A 24,183-nucleotide genomic window follows, 5' to 3' on the forward strand; every position below is an offset into this window, starting at 1 on the left:
GTGATACCTCTCCTCATAACACTAGGCGAGATAAACCACAGACTGTAGGGCAAGCTCCTTCCCACATTAGAATGGGAAACTGGGCCAATGCTGGATTGGGGATGAGCACCAGCATGTGATCCTGCTCTTTGATCCTTGGAATTCTCACATTAGCCATTGATACAGGAAGAAAGATGCTGTCATGGTATGAGGAGAAGAATACCATAGCTCAGTGGTAAAAGCATGCATTTTGCATATAGGAGACGCAAGGTTCAGTCCTTGGAATCCAGTGAGCAGGGCTGAGAAAGTGACTGTCAATCCACAGTGGGTAATACTAAGCTATTCATAAGATACGTTCATATGTGATTGGCTCCTTTGCCATAAGATGTGTTTATATGTGATTAGCTCCTTTGCTGCTGTAGTGTAAGAACCCAGGCAAAGTCTTGTGGAACTTTAGAAGCTAACAACCTAATTTTACTTTGAGTAGTTCTTTTAATACACCACAACTCTCAAAGCAGGACTAGACATGCTCGAACGCTGGCAGTTTGGCTTGGGTCGTGATTGTGTGTTCTGATCTTAAAAACATAAGATAAGCCATGCTGGCTCAGACCTAGGCCCATCAAGTCCAGCAGTCTGCTCACACAGTGGCCAACCAGGAAGCCCACAAACAAGATGACTGCAACAGCATTATCCTGCATGTGTTCCACAGCACCTAATATAGTAGGCATGCTCCTCTGATCCTGTAGAGAATAGGTATACATCATGACCAGTAGCCATTTTTACTAGTAGCCTTGAATACCCCTCTTCTCCATGAACATGTCCACTCCTCTCTTAAAGCCTTCCAAATTGGCAGCCATCACCACATCCTGGGACAGGGAGTTCCACAATTTAACTATGTGTTGTGTGAAGAAATACTTCCTTTTATCAGGTTTGAATCTCTCACCCTCTAGCTTCAGTAGATGACCTCGCATTCCAATATTATGAGAGAGGGAGAAAAGCTTCTTCCTGTCCCCTCTCTCCGTACCATGCATAATTTTATAGACCTCTATCATGTCTCCCCTTAACTGCCTTTTTCCTAAGTTAAACAGCCCTAAGAGTTTTAACCGCTCCTCATAGGGCAGTTGCTTTAGTCCTCTGATCATTTTGGTTGCTCTTTTCTGCACCTTCTCAAGCTTTTGGGAACGGAATGTTTGGTGGACTGTTCAGGTGATGTGCAAACAGCTCGAACATGTCCTACTGGAAATTGCAGTACCTGCAACAATCACGGAAAGGCAACCATTGACTACATTGCCAATTGTTGAAATAAAATAAAAAAATGGGGGGGGGGCTTTTACACTTACTGGTTGGGTGGCCATCTGACTTGAATGTCCATGGCTGCTGAATTGTCCAGATCCAGAGCAGTTCGTGCATGTACACCAACAAGGGAATTATCAATTATGTCCCCCACCACATCACTAAAAATAAATGGCTTGGCTTTCAACACTCTTCTAACAAAAACAGCCTTGCCACACTGATAACAAAATCAAGAACACTTTAACTGGCCTCACTCTTAATAATGAGTCTAGAGATCGACAGATACCACCTACATATAGCAATAATAAATTACACAAACTCAGAAGCAGTGAAATAAATCTAAGTTACCTAAGCTACTCAGGTCAGAGTCGCATGGTGCTGTGGCTCAGTTTGTAGAGCATCTGCTTGGCATGCAGAAGGTCTCAGGATCAATCCCCAACATCTCCAGTTAAAGGGACTAGGCAAGTAGATGATGGGAAAGACCTCTTCCTGAGACCCTGGAGAGCCACTGCCGGTCTGAGTAGACAATACTGAGTAGACAATACTGACTTTGATGGACCATAAGGTCTGATTCAGCATAAGGCAGCTTCATGTGTTCATGGTGAACAGAATGAATGGATTGCAACATTCTTGTGTTCATGTAGACAAACACACTATGTTCATCTAGTGAGTATGTTTGGCGATCTCCCACTATTATCATTGATTTCCAGATGACTAAGATCAGTTCCCTTGGATAAAATGGCTGCTTTGGTGGGCTCTATGGCATTACAGCCTGTTGAGATCCTTCCCTTCCCCAAATCCTGCCCTCCTTAGGCTCCACCCCCAAAACATCCAGGTTTCCCACCCTCGAGCTGGCAACCCTGTTTGGTATGCTTGATATTTTCTTGAGGTAGATTAGGCTAGTTGTGATAGCTGATCTGTGGATTAGGCTTTAGAGCAAATTTACACAGTTTACAACCCAGGACAGAATGATGGTCCAACAGCCATATATGATGATCTGTCAAGGGCTGAATAAACTTCCTTGTTTTGCCATCTGCCAGGAAACCCACAAATTTGCTGTGGGAGGAAACATATCAAGCTCCTGTCAATCCATTACATGTATCTGGTGGTTATTTGGCTTTGCATGTTCCAAGCAGTCAAACATGCCCCTAAAGTTACAACTTGACTGCATATTCTCCAAGGCTGGTAGACACAACATTATGTTACACTGCAAATCTACAGCAAGTATTGTCTGGGCTGGCAGAGGTGGAATGCATAGACCGCTTTGCAACCTTAAATAGCTTCAAGATAAACAAACCTAAAGCGCATCTGTATTCATAGCCCAGTTGGCAAATGGGGAAGTACTGAGTTTAAAGAAGCTGTTTTTTAATACAACCAAAGTATTAAATTCTCCGTACTCTGTAGGAATCGGGGTGGATTGTCATTGACATCGGTCAGCGTGATGTTCACCGTGGTGGTTCCTGATAATCCACCCATCTGGCCTCCCATGTCCTTGGCTTGGATGACCACTTGGTATTGTTCTCGGTTTTCTCTGCTCATATCCGGTAAAGCAGTTTTGATGATGCCTTATAAAAAAGAAGGAAAAAAGTCTCAGAAACACATAAGAGACAAGACAGGGAGGGTGGGGTAGAATGAAAGAGAGAATTATGGTGGATATATTTTACTGGTTAGTCCACGGCAAATGAATCAAATTGAACGTGTATGTATTGAAATGAAGCTTTCAGTCTGTGGCCACTTAAATGTCGGAACATGGAAAGATAGAATTAGGAAGCTTCTATTACTCAATGTTTTTAGGCTAGCACTAAATCAATGTAATTATCCTTCTGTGGGGGGAACAGACATCAAACATGGTTGCAACTGTTGCAGTGAAAGCTTTTGAAAAACTTTTGATACTAGCTTTTGAAAAGCGAGGATCAAAGGGTGTTTACAACCATCTCCAGAAGCAAAATAGGGGCTGGATCTGGGGTGGAATGAGGTGGTAAAGTTCAGAGCCGGCAAGATGCACTGTACTACTTCAGAGAATAGATATAATATGGCTTTTAAAAAAAATACTCCCATATAAAAGGCTACACTAAACCCTTTTTTCTGGTCGCTTACTGTATGTATGGAATTTTGGGGTTTGTGGGGCGGGGTGGGGGGCTTTTTTACACAGGGGAGTATTTAAAATCAGTATCCCCAACTAAGGTTCCCATTGTCCCAGTATTGGCGGGCAATTGACTGGACTGCCCGCCGACCCTCAGCTGGTTGACAAGCAGAAGCAGGCCAGCTGAAGGGGGGATGGATCTGTGTACTTGGTATGATGACGTCACTTCCAGATTTACCCAGAAGCATCAGCATCACACCAGGGATGCTCTAGCACTCTCCCCAAAAAACTCTTATCAGAACGATAATTTCTTTGAGGAGAGCATCCCGGTGCAATTCTGGCACTTCTGAGTAAACCCAAAAGTGACCTCATTGTGCCAGGCACGCAGACTGCCACCCCCAGCCCCAACCTTGCAAAGCTTCTGCTGGTTGCCAGGGGGCAGCCTACAATCTAAAGTGATACAGTTTATTGAGGAGTGTGCAGTAGCCATGTACACATGACTTTATGTGCATGGAAATCAACACATGGAGAGGGCATGAGTGCACAAACCCTACCTCCTATGTGCAACCCTATGGATGTAGGGTTGAAGTGCCCCCACCCACTGGTGACCAAAGGGGTTTAGCAACCCTACAGCCTGCAAGTGGGGTCTGGAGTTCTCCTAGGGTTGCAAACTTCCAGGTACTAGCTGGAGGTCTCCTGTTATTACAACTCATCTCCAGTCGATAGAGATCAGTTCACCTGGAGAAAATGGCTGCTTTGGCAACTGGACATTGAAGTCCCTCCCCTCCACAAACCCCACCCTCCTCAGGCTCTACCCCAAAAACCTCCTGCCAGTGGCAAAGAGGGACCTGAAAACCCTAAATTCTCCCAGGATTACAACTGATCTCCAAACAACAGAGATCAGTTCTACTGCATTAAATGGTTGCTTTGGAGGGTGAACTCTATGGCATCATACCCCACTGAAATCCCACCCCTCGCCAAACCCTGCTCTCCCCATCCTCTTTTGGAATATTAGGTCAGCAGAGTGCTCCAAGCATATCATAAAGAAAAGTATATCTGGTTAGTGTGTGCTGCTAAGACAGTTACACACGGAACATCTTTAATCTAGTCTGCTCTCAAAGGGACAGCAGCAAAGAAGTAGAAACGAAAGACATTCAGGGTCCCGACCCATCTATCTCTCTGACTCTCTATAGTCCCCCTCTGCAGTCTGAGGTAAAGAGACAGCACAAAGTCCTTTACTTCCAACAAGCTCTACCCCCAAACCTGCAGGAATTTTCTAACCTGGAGTTGGCAACCCTTAATTGCTGGCTCTTAGGGAGAGGCTGTGGCTCAGTGGTAGAGCATCTGCTTGGCATGCAGAAGGCCCCAGGTTCAATCTCCAGGATCTCCAGTTAAAGGGACTAGGCAAGTTGGTGATGTGAAAGACCTCTACCTGGAGAGCCGCTGCCAGTCTGAGTAGGCAATACTGATTTTGATGGACCAAGGGTCTGACTCAGTATAAGGCAGCTTCATGGGTTCATGTGTTCAAGAATCTATGCACTCCAAAAATATACACATATTGGTTCCATCCCTATGACTGGGAATGCTGCTTTTCTAAAGTTCCTGACTATTCGGAGGGTGTGCCTACAATTCCTAAAGGCATAGACTCCATGCTTTGAAACTGGCAACTGTGTAGTGGTGGGGATGGGGCCAACATGTTAATTTCTGCTCCCCCTCTGCATGTGTCAATTTAAATGGCATCGGTCAAAGGACTTGGGTTTCTTTTAGCTGCGCACATAGATCCGCCTAGAGAGAATGCTGCTTGTTCTTGATGAGTTGAATCCAACCACGTCTTCTGCTGGTGAGAAAGGGAGGAGACCAGCAAAAAAAGAAGCTACACCGGGGATCATGGGACTTCCATGGATAAAAGCCATGTAGGACAGGGGCTATAGTACAGAGGGGAATAAGGTGAGATGGAGTGAAGAAGCTGGCTGGATCTAATCTGATGGCTCTTCCTGGCCCATTCATGAGGATGGATTTGATTGGGGAGCTTAGGTTGCTCAGGAAGAAGCCAGCAGCTTCCCTTACTGATCTGTGCCTTTCAGTTTAGCTCAAACCCCTTCTACTCATTACCAATTTAATTTATTTTTATCATGCTGCTATATTTAGAATCATGCAGTTCAGAAACCACAAGGCAAGAGAGAGGGTTTGTGCTTTTCAAATTCCACAGTGTTGAAGACCATTTAATAATTTTTATTCTGTTGGCTAAGAATTATTATTTTTTGCCTTCTCATTTTGGATTAGTCATACCAGCATATCACAGAACCAACGCAACATAATCTACCCACCAGCTGCAGCTTGGCATTTGTCGCGCTCATGTAGATGATACTCAAAAGATGACAAATGACTGGGTCTTTGAACCAGCTGCTCATCTCTAGTTTATGTAGGTTTTCTGTATGGCTGTTCTCAGAGAGGATGTCTACTCAGGAAGTAGCTTTAACATTTGGAAATGATTGGGGGGGATGCACCACAGTCACAATTTTGAGGGGCATAAAAATCGCTGTGTAACTTTGTCCTTGTAGGATATTGTCACTTGCCGATCAGTGAACAATCCCCCAAACAACAGCCACTTAACAGTTTTCTTACTGTGAAGAGAAAATAACCTGGTACAGGAGGCAACCCCAGAATTCAATTGATGTTTATCTTTGGGGATAAATTCCACCTTGCTTACAACTTTCCACATAATGCATAGAATAATGGCTCTACAACTTTGTCCTTTTAAAACATGGTCATCTGTGCATGAATAAACACTACAGTGTGACTGTAAACCCATGTGCACAGTTCAGCATTTGATAGAATCACCAACTAGCTAATCCCATCCCTTCCCTCCCAAACTGGCATTCTTCAGTTGCATGGCACACCCAAGAAGGTCAAAAATCCCTGCATTCCTTCTAGGTTTACTCCCTCTGCCCCTTCCAGGTTAAGAGAGGCAATTCAGGAGAGCTCTGCCCACAAAACATTGGTGCTAGCCATGAGTGTGCCAACTGAATAAATAAGGATAAGCAGTTATTTGGATAGGTTAATGAAAACCTCTTTTTTAGGGGGTGAAAGGCAGGGTGTAAATATTTGAAGAAAGGTGAAATTAAAATGGCTTCAATCCCTGAACATAATTAGAAGAAAGCAAAGCCAACATAATTAGAAGAAAGCAAAGTCGACAGACATTCTGACCTGTGTCTGGATCCACTGAAAAGTACGGCTGGCCTTGGAGGATACTATAAACGACTTTGGCACTGTTGCCGTAGTTAGAATCGTCAGCGTCGGTAGCTGTCACTTGGATGACAGAAGTGCCTGAATCGGAGCAAGACAGCAACATTGACAAGAAATCCAGAATATGAAATGAGACGAAATCTTAGAGGCAAGTTGCCCTGGTACATAAATATTTACTGGCTGGCTTGTTCATTCATGCACATATATTAAGGCGCTGCACGCGTCACTACAATAATAATCTGAAAGACAAATGCACTGGAGTTAACTGGCACACAACAAAACAACTTCTGCTCACATCCAACTGCAACAGCAGACCTGGCACTTCATTGCTACAATCTAAAAGCGTAGTGTAGCAATCAGGATGTCAGATGAAGCTTGGTGAGAGGTGGTGGCTCAGTTGGTAGGCAGCATCTGCTTAGCATGCAGAAGGTCCTCGGTTCAATCCATGGCTTCTCTAGTCAAAAGGATCATGAGGCAACTGATGGGAAAGATCTCTACCTCAGACACTAGAGAACTGCTGCCGGTCTCAGTAGACAATATGTGAATGGTCTGATTCTGTAAAAGGCAGCGCCATAGGTTCAAACTCCCGTTCAGCTGCAACACTTTTGGTGGCCAATCTCCGTTGTTGATCCTAAACTATTTTATTTATTTATTTTTATTTATTTCACTCTTATATCCCACCCTCCCCAGCAAAAGCTATTGAGAGAAGCAGTATTGTGTAGTGGCTGAAGCACTGGATGAAGCCTGGGGAGACCCAAGTTCAAATCTCCACTATGCCTTGAAGAAGAAGAAGAAGAAGAGTTGTTTTTTATATGCCGACTTTCTCTACCACTTCAGGAAGAATCAAACCAGCTTACAATCACCTTCCTGTTCCTCCTCACAACAGACACCCTGTGAGGTAGGTGAGGTGGAGAGAGTGTGACTAGCCCAAGGTCACCCAGCTGGCTTCATGTGTAGGAGCGGGGAAACAAATCCAGTTCACCAGATCAGAGTCCACCTCTCCAAACCACCGCTCTTAACCACTACACCACGCTGAAACATGGAAGGAGACTCAAAGATAAGACAATTGAAAATTAAATAGCACACAAGGAACCAATTCTATGCAGCCGGGCTATCAAGTTGCTATATTAGACACACCACAGCCAAAAATTACTAGTTTACACATACCTATATCTTATCCCTTGGGGCCTAAAAGAAAACAGAACTGAAAGACCCAACTTTTGTATGACTTCTTGGTTATTTTCTACAGACAAGTGGCTATTTACAAGTCTGCAATCAGCTTCTCCTTTTGTAACACGCTGCAGGTAACTATATGGTTGGGCTGCTGATAGGAAACACAGGTAGAAGGTGGTTATCGTTCTGGACTGTAAGAATAGTCATTAGTCATGAGGTACGTTTTCTAGCAACAAAGGGTATTTGGCATGCAACAGGTTAAGCCACAAAGAAGCAGACCAAACCACACACGCTCTCTAACATGTAATTGTTTTCCACACTCTCTGCCAGGGAAGGTTTTTCAATACAGTATCTCAGTATCTCCCAGGTAAGCATTTGGCTGTCTTAAGGATGCACACCCTTAGAGAGATCCCAACCGCCAGTAAATAAGCAATGGAGGTTGCCTAATGAGGCAGCAAATACCAGTCAGCAGCTTACAAACTCTTCCCTTGGTGCACAAACTAAAGGGAAAGGCGGCTACTATCGCTTTAACCTCCCCCCAATGAACAGATATAACTGCATAGAAACAACTGTTTGGGTTGCATGATAAAAAGCAATATTTTAGCCAGCTTTTCCTGATTTTTTTGTAAAAAATATGGAACGTGCTTGTTCTCAGGATAATTTTGTGTGCTGTTGCTGCTCTCCATATATTTTGGAGGGCTTTACATATAGGACTGGTTGGATTGAGGCTGGTCATTGACCCAGCAGAAGGAGGCTTGATAAAAATGAAAATTAATTCTAGTTGTGGCTTCACTCCATTATGGCATCTAAGCTCTCGTTAATGAAGAGCTCAAACTCTGGAAGCACCCATTCTCTGAGCTCCAAGTTTCTTTTTCTCTGAAAATCACGTATGTAGGGCTTCGGGTTGCCAACCTCCAGATGGGGCCTGGGGATCTCCTGGAATTACAACTGATCTCCAGACTACAGGCATCAGTTGGAGGGTGGACTCCATGGCATTATGCCCAGCCAAGGCTCCCCCCCCCAGGGTTTACCCCTGAATCTCCTGGAATTTCCCAAACTGGAGTTGACAACCTATTGGGGGCCAGTTCAGATTAGGACTGTGGTATCAGGAGATGGGGGATATAAGCCTTCCTCCCTTCCCCTAACTGTCCCAGTGGGGAAACACACAGCTACTGATTGAGGTAAAATCTATTATGTATAGGGTTGCCAGGTCCCTCTTCGCCACCGGCAGGAGGTTTTTGGAGGAGGGCGGGATTTGGGGAGGGGAAGGACTTCAACGCCATAGAGCCCAATTGCCAAAGTGGCCATTTTCTCCAGGTGAACTGATCTCTATTGGCTGAAGGTCAGTTGCAATATCAGGAGATCTCCAGGTAGTACCTGGAGGTTCGCAACCCTATCTATGTATATTAAGGTTGCCAGCTCCCAGTTGGGACATACTTGGAGATTGTGGGGGTGGAGCCTGAAGATGGCAGGGTTTGGGGAGGGCAGGGGCTTCAGTGGCATATAGAGTCCACCTTTCACAGCAGCAATTTTCTCCATTTTTTCTCTGTCACCTGGAGATCAGTTGAAATCCGAGATCTCCAGCACCAGCACCAGGAAGGCAACCCTAATGTGTATCCAAACATAGGAAATAGCAATTCCCTGAGGCTGTTTCAGATTTGGGGAAAATGCACTGGGTGTGTCTGCTTAATCCCCCCCGCCCAGTGTTAGAGCAGCTGCTTGGCCTGCAGAAGATCCAGGCTCAATCCCTGGCATCTCCAGTTAAAGGGACTAGACAAGTAGGTGATGTGAAACACCTCTACTTGAGACCCTGGAGAGCTGCTGCTTTGAGTAGACAATACTGACTTTGATGGACCAAGAGTCTGATTCAGTATAAGGCAGCTTCATGTGTTCATGCTGCACTTAAATTATAGAGAAGACACAATTCTGGGAGCTCAGTTCATGGACCCCCCAGTGTCATATTGGTTTGTGCCTTAGCTCTAAGAGTGCAGAGCAGTGGCGTCTTCTGCAGGGTATCAGCACTGTCTCCCCCTGGCTTTGTTGGCCAGGAATCCTTCAGTGGGCCTGATCCTTCCTTCTGTTGCCACTGTCTGTTAATGTTTCATCTTGGTCCAGTTGATGCTGCAATCCAGAGGGAGAAGCCATAGTCAGCGACTGCTTTTCCTCACTCCTGTCATGGCTTCCTCAAAGAGTGCAGGCAATGACATCAAAAGGAGAACAAGCAGAAGTCTCCAGGGCTTAAGTTCTCATTGAAGTGGGTTTCTCAGATGTTTCCCTAATACATTTGACCCTGACACTACATCTCCAGAGTATAGGGTTGCCAACTTCCAGGTAATAGCTGGAGCTCTCCTGCTATTACAACTGATCTCCAGCTGATAGAGATCAGTTCACCTGGAGAAAATGGCCTCTTTGGCAATTGGACTGTATGGCATTGAAGTCCCTCCCCTCCCCAAACTCTGTTCTCCTCAGGCTCCGCCGAAATCTCCAGGTAGTTCTCAGACAAGAGCTGGCAATCCTACCAGAGTAATGTGTGTGCATGTGTGTCATCAAGTCACAGCTGACTTATGGTGACCTTGTAGGGTTTTAAAGCAAGAGATGTTCGGAAGTGGTTTGCCATTGCCTGCGACCAGGGCAGTAGCCGGGGCGGGGGGGGGGTAGAGAAGGTAGCAAAACTCTGGCATGCAGAGAAGGTAGCAAAACTGCCTCTCCTACCCGGCACAAAGGCTCCTGTAGGAGAAGCAGTTCTGCCAACCCCTTTGCATGCCACAGGGGTGGTGGCTGCCCCCTTCTCCCCCCTAGTTATGGCTCTGCCTGCCTCCATGTAGGTTGAGGTAGTCCTGAGAGAACTGTAATTGACCCAAGGTCGCCCAGTAGGCTTCATGTGGAGGAGTAGGGAATTGAACCCTGCTCTCCAGATGAGTTCTGTGGCTCTGAACCACTGCAACATGCTGGCTTTCCAGAGTAATATGAGAAAGAGACCCCCAAACCCCTTTCTTCCATAATTCATCACATTATTAACTTCCATGGTGCCCCTTCTAGTCACCCCCCGCTCCCCCTGAGAAGGCTCCAAATGCTTTAGCCTTTATGCTCAGGGGAAAAAGTGCTCTACCCTTTTCAATATTTAAATTGGCGTGGTTTTTTTTTTGGTCTGTTTGCCTTTTCCAGCTTTTTGATATCCAGTCTGAGATGGGGGAACCTAAGCTGTACCTAAGCTGCACCCCAAGGAGAAAACGCCTGTCTGTGAGTTATTCAAGCTCCATCTTCCTTCTTGTTCACTCTTGCTAACCTTTTGTTTGGTTCGGAGGAAGTAATTTTGCCTCCGAGTCCCCTCTGACCTTTGCCAGTTTGGCCCATGAAGAACCAATCATGGTTGTTTCCCGTTCCGTATTGGCAAAGCAGGCAGCACAATACAAATAATATTTGCAGTCTTCTAGTGCTTTGTCTACTCCCTTACCAGAAACTAATTTCTTAAATTGGATGTGACATGGTGATGTGGGTAGAAACACTGCTATTATTACTCTGGGATGCCCTTGCTGTGGAATGCATTTGATTCAGTGGTGTGTTTAGTCAACCAGGGGGACTCCTGCATGTCGGTTGATAAAGCAATACTGTGACTGTTGCAAATGTTCCTGAAGGCAGTAAATTAAGATACTATTCCTAAATGGGGATTCCCCCCCCCCATTAATTTAACATGCAAGTCATGGAAACATCTGCTTGCTGTCTTATTTAGATATTTTATGGCCTTTGGTTCATAGAAAGCAAAACAAAGAAGTATAGGTTCAAAGAGAAATACAGAGTCTGAAGCAAAGCAAATTTTAGGCTTATCCTTATTGTAGATGTTGAGAATTTATATATTTTTCCCTTGCTACAGTTAAGTTTGAAAATATGATTTTTCAGCACAGTGGTTACAGCTACCCTGGTTATTAGGGTTGCCAGGTCCCTCCTTGCAACCAGCGGGAGGTTTAGGGAGAAAGGGTTAGGGGCAAAGATCACTGTCATCTATGTGATGACGTCACCTCTAGTTTGGCAGGGAGGCTCCAACTGGGGTGCGAGAAAAAAAGGAGCCCCAGATGACCACCTGAACAAAGGAAACAATCCTCCTCTCCAGCTACCCCTCCCTCCAGCTACCCCTCCCCGTGCCTCCCAGAGCATTGCCGTTGATCAGTTGTTTTTCCCAATCAGCTCTTTGGTGCAAGGCAGGAGGACGGGGCACCACTTGCCAGCCTGTTTTACCTTCCTTGCTTCCCTCATTTGGGTGGTCCTCTGGGGCTGCTTTTTTTCTCACACCCCAGTTGGGCTTGTGACGTCAGGCCGATGGCTCCCCCTCCCTTCCCCCGCCTGCTTCCACCCACCCACAGCCGAGAGTGAGCAGGCAACAGGAGCAATGGGCAGTAGATTGCCCACCATAAGCGGGCAGTTGGGAACCCTACTGGTTATTTATGTGGTGTGGCAGTTAATCTGAATTGGGGGGATGTGTCCTATCATCATTTAGGTGTAGCTATGGAATTAATACACCAATTTAGAGCAGGAGTCCCCAACGTGGTGTCCGTGGGTGCCATGGCACCCGCCAACACTTTTTCTGGCTCCCATCAAGTGTTTTTAGGATGTAGGCGGGGCCAGGTAGGGCCTTTGCCCAGCAAGGCTTCTGATTGACTATTGGAGATTTGATTGGCTATGCAGAGTTTTTAAAATGTTGCTCTGGCAGCAACTGTTCAAGGATCTACACTGTGTTACTAAAGTTAAGCAGTGGCAATCATTTTGTGGCTGGCTCTGCCTCCTTTGTCAGCCATTTTGTAGCAGCCATTTTGTTGCTGGGCCCAAAGGTAAACTCAAGGAACAACATAACATCTGCTACAGTTCAACTAAATGATTTCATGGCTGGCCTTGGATTTAACACAGCTCTCACTATATCCACATCCAATAATCCAATCTCTTGAACAGTACAGTTTTTTAAAAAATATTTCATTCCACATTCTGGTATGCACTGAATTTGCGTGTAGGACGCTTACCAGTATTAACACACAATATCATCACTGCATTTGGCAAGGTCTGGACACCTTTTTCATAAACTGGTAAATACATAATAAAATATTGCCAAAAATTGGGGTGGGGTGTTGGTTGGTTGCTGTTTTGAAGTTAGTAGGCAAAAACTCCTTTCCATCAACTGGGCGATGATGACTGAAATATCGCAGAAAGAGAACTGTTGGGGGGGTTAAGGATTTGTGACAACATGTGTGTGTGTTTAAAGTGCCGTCAAGTCGCAGCCGACTTATGGCGACCCCTTTTGGGGTTTTCATGGCAAGAGACTAACAGAGGTGGTTTGCCAGTGCCTTCCTCTGCATACAAATCCTGGTCTTCCTTGGTGGTCTCCCATCCAAATACTAACCAGGCCTGACCCTGCTTAGCTTCTGAGATCTGATGAGATCAGGCTAGCCTGGGCCATCCAGGTCAGGGCTGTGACAACATAGCGGCTAGCCAATTAGGGCTTCTGCAACATACTGCTAGAAATTTTCTCCCTCCGAGGTCAGTCATAGAAAGGAAAGGTTCGTTTAGAGTCTAAATGACTCTAAATGACTCAGTGGTTCCCAAACTTTTCAGGCCACCCCACCCTTGGTTCCACAAACTCAAACCCAGCGACCACTACCCTACCCTATAAAAAACATTATTCAAAATAGGGGTTTGCATGACTCACTAAAGAAGATGATAACAAAATTTCAAAACAGTAACAATTAATTGCACAGCTATTCAAAATCAAATTAAAACTTTTTAGTTGAAATTTATTCAACAAAACTGATGAACTTGATCCAGTGGTTTCAGCTCTTCAAATTCAGGGGGTGGGGGGGTAGGGGGGATTCTGATAGTTTCCAACAAATTTGCCAGCCTGGTGCCATAGCTTGATCTATTGTAAATTAGTGAACAACACAGTTGAAGGGGCCCACCTCTAGCCCCCCTGCTGCCCTTTGCCTCTTAATGCCCCCCAGGCAATCCCACCGCCCCCCAGGAGGTGGTACTGCCCACTTTGGGAACCACTGATTTAGACTGAACACCTCATGAACCCTTTCAAATCATTATCACTGCACATTTTAAAAATTATACCTGTTGTTACCTCTCCACTGGCTTGTTCTAAACTAAATTATTTGTTCGTTTAATACAAAAGGTCTCTTTTTCTCTGTCAAAAGTTGTTGGTAGGTATGAGTAATATATAGTCACTGAAGAAATGAGATGTGCCTTTTGAAAACATCAGTGGATTTCAGGAGTTGGTATTTGGGCAAAAATCCATGATTTGAAGTTTGCAGAGGACATCCACTAAGCTGCGGCAGGCAATTATGCTTCTGTTAAAATACTTTAAAAGAACAAGGTTGGTGTATGTAGGATGGCAGGGATGGATGTCAGGAAACCAATTGAAGGATGATAAGTATTAGCTCACAGCTGGCCATTTTATTTTTTCTGATATACTCTGATTGCATCTATTAGCAAGAGACAGCCCAGAGTTGTATTGTAGCCCCCCCCCCCCAATTTGTTTCTAGAAATTGTATTTTGTTTGTAAGCCACTGTGAGTCCCTGCAGGGGAGAAGAGCGGAGGAGAAAGGTATAAATAAAAAGAAATACAATGAGTAGAATAACATCCGTTGCTAAGTGAAATGTTCTATTTAAGAGTGGGGGTTTTTCCCTTCAAAAGAAGCTGCCATGGTTGCTGTATAATCACACCCTGCTTCAGAGTTAGGATGGGCTACTGAAGAGTAAATGAAGATATCATATGATGGCTAGATCCCACAATGCAGAAGTGGAAATGTCAACAGACTTAGCACAGTTCCACTTGCACAAGATTTTATGCACCGCCAAGCACTTCCCTCCCTGTATATTGTTTGGCCCAGAAACTGGTTGTGCACAACCTTGCACATGAGGAATGCAATTCAGGCTACAATAAGTCTGACTGAGAGCAAGCTGCTGTTGTAGTCATTTTCTTGCTGCATTTCCACTCTAGTGCAAGTGGACATTTTGTGCTGGATCTCACTTAATAGTTGAATGAGATGGTTTAGCAATGTGTAATGGCCCCATGGTGCAGAGTGGTAAGCTGCAGAACTGCAGTCCAAGCTCTGCTCATGATCTGAGTTTGATCCCGACGGAAGTCGGTTTCAGGTAGCCGGCTCAAGGTTGACTCAGCCTGCCATCCTTCCGAGGTTGGTGAAATGAGTACCCAGCTTGCTGGGGGTAAAGGGAAAATGACTGGCAAACAACCCCGTAAACAAAGTCTTCCTAGGAAACGTCGGGATGTGACGCCACCCCATGGGTCAGGAATGACCCGTTGCTTGTGCAGGGGACCTTTACCTTTAATGGGGAAGGGCTTGACCTAGATAGCCCAGGCTAGCCCAATATCATCAGATCTCAGAAGCTAAGCAGGGTCGGTACTTGGAAGGGAGACTGTTACCCAAATGGCCCAAATGAACAGCCATTTGGGTAACCAGAGGCTAGGGCTGTCAATTCGGTTCGTCCTGAACCGAAAAACTGCCGAATTTCCCCCAATTTGGCGGTTTCTGGTTTGGGATGAACCGAATTATAAAAAAAGGTGGGAAACGGGGGAGCCGAATTCGGGGTGTTCAGCAAATAAATTCGGCAAATTCGGGGTTCGGCGCAGCAGCATAACCGTCAGGCTCCCCCCCCCCCGCACACCTTCACGGGGTTTTCCTAACAGCTGTTAGGCGCAGATCTGTTTAAAGGGGGCCCCGCGCGCCTTCAGGGAAGCCCCGTGAAGGCACACGGGGGGGGGAACAGATCTGCGCCTAACAGCTGTTAGGCGCAGATCTGTTTAAAGAGCCCCCCGCGTGCCTTCACGGGGCTTCCCTGAAGGCGCGCGGGCAGCTCTTCCCGCCCCCCGAATTTCCCCCTCAACTCCGGATCTTGCGCCGAATTTCGCGGATCCGAAGCGAGGGAGTTCGGACTTCGGCACGTCCCAAATTTAAAAGGGCCGAATTTTGCCGAAGCCAAACTTTACCGAATTTTTTTTTCAATAGCCCCACCAGAGGCACATAGTCTTGCCAGGAGTTAACTTAGAGCCAGTGGCTGAGGGGCACACTTGTAAAACAGTGGTCAACTAAGCTATGCCTGATTCCCTATGAAGAGGACCAAGCTAGTCTGAAAGACCACCAAGGATGACTCTGCAGAGGTAGGCAATGGCAAGCCACCTCTGCTTCTCACTTGCCTTGAAAGCTCCTTGCTGGGGTCGCCACACACAATGAGGGAAGGCCTTGACCTGGATGGCCCAGGCTAGTCCATTGTCATCAGATCCCAGAAGCTAAGCAGGGTTGGCCCTGGTTAGTTCTTGAATGGGAGACCACAAATAGATGTTCATGGTTACTGCAATGAGGCAGGCAATGGAAAACCACCTATGAACTTCTCTTGCCTTAAGAACATAAGAAAAGCCTTGAAAACCCTATAGGTTTGCCATCAGTCATCTGTGGTTTGACAACACTTTCCAACCCCAATTGAGGAAGAGGGTCGTGGAAAGAGTCTTACATTGTATTTCACATGAAAAAGCTATGTGTTTGCTTGTTTGTTGTAATCAACAGAACAGGGAGAGTGTTGAAGAAGTACAGGTGCTATTCTCAATGGGCATTAGTGTTTTGGAACTGAGCCCTAAACTGTTTAATTGATTCTATGTCATTTCATTTATTCAAGGAAGTCTAAACAGCACATAGGCCAGGGGTGTCAAACATATGGCCCGGGGCCCCATCCAGCCCCTTGAGAGTCTTATCCGGCCCGTGAGCCAGCTGAGGCAGTCACCCCCCACTCTCGATGTGGACTGACGAGGCATGGCCCAGCCCGACCAAGTGAAATTTATGTCATATCTGGCCCTTGTAACAGCTGAGTTCGACACCTCTGACAGAGGCTTTTAGACAAAATAATATAACAGTAATTAAAATGCATGAGAAAATGGAACATTCAGCACTTTAAGAAAAAGTAAATATTCAATGCATATTTTAAAATTTGATTCTATGTTAAAGCCCTTTTTGCTTACTTTGGAAGTACTCTGTGCTTGTCAAAGAAGTCCACATAAAGTAGATTGTCTTTCCATCGTTCTTTCAAAATGTCTCATTTTTGTTTCGCCTGTATTTTCCACATGCATTAAGTAATGTGACTGATGCTTTTCTGTGCAGGCTGACTAAAGTCAGCTAATGGAATACATAAAATGGGAGATATAAACAGCCAGGGTTTTTTTTTTTTTGGTTCTCCGAAGTCTCACAAGCTTGCTTTTGCTTCAATTTACCCTGTATTTTGTCTGAACATGAAGCATGCAATATGTTCCTCATTTCACCAAAATCTCTGGTGGCAAAATAGCAAAAGAATGTGGAAATATTTGTATCAAGATATCTTTTTAATGTATCCATAGGAAGGCTTCAGTGTTGGGCGCACTTACGTGGAAGTAAGCCCCCTTGTTATGTCATAATTCCAAATAAATGTATGAAGGCTGCACATACACTTTTTAAATGGATGGTTGCAAGCAAAATTATTAGCAATTAAGTGTTCACAGGAGTTCAGTTGCTAGTCTATAATATTTGCTCTTTTACAAGCTTATCAACAAATATATCATCATCATCATCATCATGTTAAATAGCAATGTCTGGCCCCCATCTGCAGATATCTAAATCAGCGGATCAGGGCTACACTGGTACTAAACAGAGTTTTCTGCAAACAAGGGGGACCCTGCAGGTTTGCATAAAAATCTAAAATGTTTAAAAATACATTGGGGGTTTAAATCCCCCCCCCAAATTAAAAAAAAAAGTGTTGTCTGTGCATGTGCGTGATTCTGTGGTGGCCATTGGGAGCTGCAGCAGGCCTGGTGGTAGCAGCAGTGGATCCCGAGAGATGTGGTGGGCCTAGCAGCAGCTGTGGCAGAGCCTGAGAGCCCAGCGGAAGGTTTTTTTTAAAAAAAACACAAAATGATAAAAGGAACACCTGTAGCTTTAAAAAACGGAAGCCCTCAGAGGCAGTTGCTAAGCAACCACAGCATTCTAGGCTTGGTTTTTGTCAGTTAAAGGTAGGGAGCGGGGGCAAGGACATTTCCAGGGCTGTTTTGGCCTTTGAGGGCCAGGCCTGGCAGTAGCCGCCCAACTGCATGACTCCCATAGGCCTGGCTGCTTGCTACTATTAGACAGCAGAAACCCTTTAGCATAGGGTCTGGGCAACCGAGGTTTAAATCACAAGTGTGCCATGGAAACTCACTAGGTGATGTTGTGCCCGTCACATACTTTCTTCCTGACCTACCCCACAGGGTTACTGTGAGGATGAAAGGAAGCAAGGAGAATGATGCAAGCAGCTTTGATCCCCACTGTGGAGAAAGGTGGGGTATAAAGGAAGTAAATACATAATTAATATAGCTGAAGAAGAGAGGCAGATAAAAGACAGGTTGGTGGATGGCTTAAAAGGAGAGAATGAGGAAGAGAAAGGGGAGAGGATATGGGAGGCTGACAGGAGGCGGGAAAGAGGAAATAGTATGGGGAGGAGAATGCAGAGGAAAGTAAAGTAGCCCCCATAATCCTTGAGGGTTCCTTACCATGTAAGCGGGCTTGGCCCAGTGGCCGGCACCATACGACTGGGCCACCATATGACTGGGCCACTGTCCATGTCCTCTGAGAATCCCTTTTACTGTTGGGGGCCAAGGGAGTTCATAGCCAGACACGTATGTTAGATTTTAGGAAGACAGACTTTAATGAACCCAGAGGCATGATGAGAGTCATTCCGTGACAAGAATGCTGAAAGGGAGAGAAGCCAGTGAAGGGTGGGCTCTCCTAAAACAAGAGTTCTTGCAAACTCAAGCCATCAGTATTCCAATAGGATGGAAACGTGGCAGAGAATTCACTACAATTAAACTTTTATCACTTTTTTTGTGCAAGACTTCTCACAGCATCATCATATACATTGATGGTGCTGTGCAAATAACAACAACATGGGCTTTGAATTGTGGTTCTATTGACTTTTTTGGTGTGATTTTCTTTGGGAATTGATTGTAATATGCATGTCTCGCTAAAGCTGTGGATCAGTTTTATTTTGAGCAGAGCAGGGTATAGCTCTATGTTTTGGTTAGATCTTAGTGTGGTATTTAAGCGTCCATGGGTTTGCGTGTTTAACCTTTACATTTTACTAAGTGATTATTCTGTACATCTTTCTGTGATATTTATCTGCTCATGGACTCGGGTTGGGGATGTGCATTTATATCTCAGCACTGGGTGAATTGCACACATTCTGTAAAATGAGTATTTTGTGTCCAGAGGCTAACTGCATATTTGGGATAAGCCCTTATAAAAGCTACTTCATGTTACTAAACTGTTCTGCTTGTTAAACACTAATGGACATTTGTGTGATTATATGCAAGGCACCTGCTAATTCTTACAAAGAAATGCATTCCCTGGGTTCTGGTAACATATGAAGCTCATCTAATTCTTCAGAATAATTTGGGGCTTTTAGCATTTATTTAATTCATTTGTATCCAGTCCTTCCTACAAGAAGCCAAGGGCAGCTTAGAACATTTTCCTCCATTTTATCCTCACAACAGCCCTGAAAGGTTGGTTAGGCAGTAAGGGAATGACTGGAAGAACACCCAGTGAGTTTCATGGTGAATAGTTTTGAACCCAAAGCAGACCCCCAACTCCGACCTTTACCTCTCCTGCCCAACGGCTGCAGCCAGAATAGCCCCATCATTGCCTGCCCTTTCTGTGGATTCCACTTTCCCACCAAGTCAGCAACTCCCCTCCATGGGCTTTCTTCACTCCCTCCCCCCTCCTCTTCTTCCAGGGAGCTCATTAGGGCTGCCAGGTCCTACCTCTCCTCCGGGGGGAGACTTTTAAGGCACATCTCGGGATTGCGCGGCAATGCGTGGACGTGCCGATGCGCGTGAGCGTCACTTCCTGTTTACAACCGGAAGTCCCCCCTCGCAAGAGGTGCCACTTAGACTCTTAGTTTGAGTGGCATAAGGCCCCTTGCGAGGCAGGACTTCCGGTTGCAAACCAGAAATGACCTGCAGCAGCGCGTACGCGTGTGCACGTTTGCCCGCCGACTGTCAGCTGGTCGGCGGGCAAAGGGGCAAATTGCCGGGGGTTTGCCCGCCACTACCGGGCACCGGATACTCTAGAACTCATGCACGGAAATTACATGGAAATTACATAGCACCTCGAAAGAAGTGGACAGGCTGCTTTGGCTCTCCGAGCACTGCATTCTGTGCCCTCCGGACATGCTATGCCACCCTATCCTGTTGCCTCGAGGGGGGCGCTCTCCCCCTGCTTCCCTTGGAGGCCAGCAGCAGCTGAGGAGACGCCAGCACCAGTCAAACTCAGCCAGGTCAGAGCTCTGGATGGCAAAAGGCCAGCGCCGGGCAGTCAAGCCTCGAGGCTGCTTTTCAGCTCAGCCCCCTCGAGGGGGCTGCTCTCTCCCTGCTTCTCTTGGAGTGCAGCAGCAGCTGAGCAGATTCTAGCATGAATCTAACTCAGCCAGGTCAGAGGCTACAGCTACCTACCTGGCTGCTGTATGAGCCGCCGCCTCTCTGCCTGCCGCCCAGGGCAGCTTCTCCCCCTTGCCCCCCGTAGATTTGGCCAGACAGAAAGAAAACAGATAGTTCTGCAAACCTAGGGGACTCCCCAGGTTTGCAGAAAAATCTGAAAACATAAAAAAATACAGTGGGGGATTAATCTCCCCCCAAGCCAATAGTGTTGTCTATGTATGCACAGTTCCTATACTCCTTTGCCCACCATTTTGCTGAGGTGGCAAAGCTGCGGGGGCGGGCAGGAGGGAGAGAAGTGGCTACAACCACTGTGATGGCAAAGAGGCCGAGTGAGCAGCCAGGTGAGCTGCCGAGATGGCAAAGAGGCCGGGGGGGGGGGGCTTGGTGAGGCACTGCTCTGGGCAAGGCAGGAAAGCTGCTGGGGGGTTGAGTGAGCCACCACTGCTGCTGCTGGGGTGGTGAGACTCTCGGGGAGGTAAGTGAAGCAGCCAGGCAAGTGGCCAGACAAGCTAGAAAATAAGCCAAGAGAACCCCCAAGGTGGTGAAGCTACCACTGATGATGCAGAAAGGGAGACTGCTGGGATGGGGAAGCAAAAAGAGACTGGGGAGGCAGAAAGAGTGTGGGAGGCGGGAAGAAAGAGAGAGAAAGGTAGAGTGATGGGGTGGGGGACAGAAAGTGTTGGGGAGGAGGGAAGAAAGAGAGAAAGAGTAGCAGTAGACATAGGGAGAGAGAGACAGAAAAGTAAGAGATGGGGTGAGGTGAGAAAATTAGAGAAACTGAGAGAAGTGGGGGGAGAGGGGAAGAGTCAAAGGTGGGGGGAATGGGATGGCTGTTCCCGCAAGTTTCTTGCGGTCAAAAAGGTCAACCAAATCTGTGGATACTTAAATATAGGGGGTTATAAAATCCCCAAATGATAAAACGAATGCCTGTAGCTAAGAGCAAGAGAAAAGATGGTTTGGATACTGTCAATAAAAGGCAGGTGTAGGGGACAGGGCTCTTTTCAGGACTGTTTTGGCTTTTGAGGGAGGACTCATTGTCATTGGGGCAACTTGATACCACGTGACTGGCATGACTCACTTAGGTCTGGCTGCTATCTAATAGTCAGCAGCACCCATGCCACAAAAGCCAGTGTGGTGAAGAGTTTCAGACTAGGACAGCCAATCCTCATTCTGCCTTGGAAACTCTGTGGGTGACCTTGGGTCAGTTACACATTTTCAGCATAGCTTACCTCAAAGGCAGGGCCAAGATTGACCATTGAGAGCATCTGAGCGCCTGGCTGAGCCCTGCATGAGATGAGGCAGATGGTGGTGCCCGGCCAAGTCCCACACAAGGCAAGGGAGACAGTGACACCTCACTCGGCCCAGCCCTGAATTAGGTGAAGCAGACAGCGGTGCCTGGTCTGACTGAGCCACACACACATCTTAGGCCACGTGCAGGTTCATGGGTCTGAAGAGATAATCCTCATTGTTCAGCTTAAGAGCTGGAGAAAAGTCACCATTTCCAGGTGAGGGGAAGGACAGGTTCAGTTTTGAATAGACAGACAAATAATCAGGTAGAAGCTATTTGAAAAAATAAAAAGTAGTATGTATTAACACACACACTCCCAATCTGATGAGGCACTGCCAGCCTCCAGGTGGAACCTGGGGATCCCCTGGAATTACTGGTCCTCTCCAGACTACAGAGGTCAGTTCCACTGGAGAAAATGGATGTTTTGGAGGGTGGACTCTATGGCATTGCAACCCACTGAGGCCTCTGTCTTCCCCAGGTTCCATCCCCAAATCTCCAGGAGTTTCCCAGCCTGGATCTGGCAACCCTATGCACTTGTGCTCACTCCCACAAAAGGAACCAAAAGTCATATCCTTAGATTCTTAGGGACAAAACTTATCTCAAGTAGGAACTGATCTAGCGGTTGAGATGACTTAAAGGTTTGTATAGCGGAGGTAACTGGATAAGAACAATAGCAGACAGAGGGGCAAATCACACATCATTTGTCATTAACAAGCCAAATTGTCATTGACATTTATATAGACATCACAGCAGATGTGAAACATATAGAATTCAGGATTTTACAAAAATGAAATTAGAAGGCAAGAATCAAAGCTTTACATGTTGGCACATCCTATATGAAAATAAATAATATAATACCCTAAAGAAATTTCTTCCTCAGTCTGTAGCAACAAGCTTGCTAACACAGGAAACTTCCCAGTGTGTTCTTAGGAATACTAAGGTTCATTGAAAGCTGTTCCATGTGTGAGATCAGGAATGCCAGACAAGCTTCAAGGAAAGTCAACTTGTCTAAAACCACAATCACACATGAAGCTGCCTTTGGTCTTGCAAAGTCAGTATTTCCTGCTACAGAAGCTCTCCGGGGATTGAGATTTTTCATATGACATAAGGACATAAGAAAGGCCATGCTGGATCAGACCAAGGCCCATCAAGTTCAGCAGTCTGTTCAAACAGTGGCCAACCAGGTGCCTCTAGGAAGCCCACAAAAAAGATGACTGCAGCAGCATCCTGACTGTGTTTCACAGCACCTAATATAATAGGCATGCTCTTCTGACACTAGAGAGAATAGGCATGCAGCATGACTAGTATCCATTTTGACTAGTAGCCATAGATAGTGCTATCCTCCATGAACATGTCTACTCCCCTCTTAAAGCTTTCCAGTTGGCAGCCATCACCACATCCTAGGGCAGAGAGCGCCACAATTTAACTATGCATTGTGTGGTAGGTATTTATTATTACGGTATTAGCCAGAAAAGATACAAACCTTATCAATAAAACCGATTACATGATAAATTACCTCTTTGTACAAAATACAGATAAAGTTATATCAATTAAAATTCACCTTATTAACACTAATACCTTTTTCTGAGAGGATTTTAATTGCTGCAGAGCAATACTTGGCTACCTGCAAATAACACTGAGAGTCTCCCTCCCATAAGAGGAATTTAATTTTCTCTTCCTCTGAACTGGATTCCTATTTGTTATTTGTTGTGTGAAGAAATACTTCCTTTTATCTGTTTTGAATCTGTCACCCTCCAGCTTCAGCAGATGACCCCACATTAAGGTATTATGAAAGAGGAAGAAAAGCTTCTGCCTGTCCACTTTCTCCATACCATGCATAATTTTACAGACCTTTATCGTATCTCCCCTTAACTGCCTTTTCCCTAAGTTAAACTGCCCTAAGCACTTTAACCGCTCTTCATAGGGCAGTTGCTCTAGCCCCTTGATCATTTTCGTTGCTCTTTTCTATACCTTCTCAAGCTCTGCAAAATCCCTTTTTAGGTGTGGTAACCAGAACTGTACAGTATTCCAAGTGTGGTCTCACCATAGATTTATACAAGGGCAGTAATGATGGCAGTAGTTTTATTCTCTATTCCTTGTCTAATTATGGCCAGCATGGGATTTGCCTTTTTTACAGCAGCCGCACACTGGGTTGAAATCTTCATTGAGCTATCCGCTACCACCCCAAGATCCCTTTCTTGGTCTGCCATTGCCAGCTCAGATCCCATTAGTGTGTATGTGCAGTTGGGATTTTTTGCCCCAATATGCATCACTTCACATTGAATTTCATTTGCCATTTTAATGCCCACTGTGCCAGTTTGAAAAGATCCTTTTGGAGCTCTTCACAGTCCGTTTTTGTTTTTACCTGCTAACTACCTGCTCCTTTTAACTTGAAACACTAGGGATTCAATCTGGGCCCTTCTGTATGCAAAGCAGGTGCTCTACCACCGAGCCATTTGCCCTGTCTTTTCTACCCTGTAATGTGCAGCAGTAAAACAATGCTGTTTCTATTCTCAGTCAGGGTCACTGACTGACTGTGCATCTTCAGAACATGACTCAGAATCCTAATAAACCCACAGAGGCTCCTTGCAGCAAAGTTCATGTGGAAGTGTTCCCTGAAGATAACAT

At 45.7% G+C, this 24,183-nt stretch overlaps 1 protein-coding gene across 3 annotated transcripts in view; it reads right to left on the reverse strand.

The window, feature by feature from the left end:
* The window catches only part of LOC130481507 (cadherin-9-like), a 94,371-nt gene that overhangs the window by 42,466 nt on the left and 27,722 nt on the right, over positions 1–24,183 (reverse strand). For all 3 annotated transcript variants that reach the window (XM_056854187.1, XM_056854188.1, XM_056854189.1), the window contains exons 3-4: positions 6,563–6,682; positions 2,670–2,837 (exon numbers count right to left, since the gene is read on the reverse strand). In XM_056854187.1, coding sequence (XP_056710165.1) covers positions 2,670–2,837; positions 6,563–6,682 — 288 coding nt within the window. The remainder of the gene's footprint in view (positions 1–2,669; positions 2,838–6,562; positions 6,683–24,183) is intronic.

This window comes from Euleptes europaea, chromosome 8 (assembly GCF_029931775.1).
Source record: "Euleptes europaea isolate rEulEur1 chromosome 8, rEulEur1.hap1, whole genome shotgun sequence".
Taxonomy (NCBI): domain Eukaryota; kingdom Metazoa; phylum Chordata; class Lepidosauria; order Squamata; family Sphaerodactylidae; genus Euleptes; species Euleptes europaea.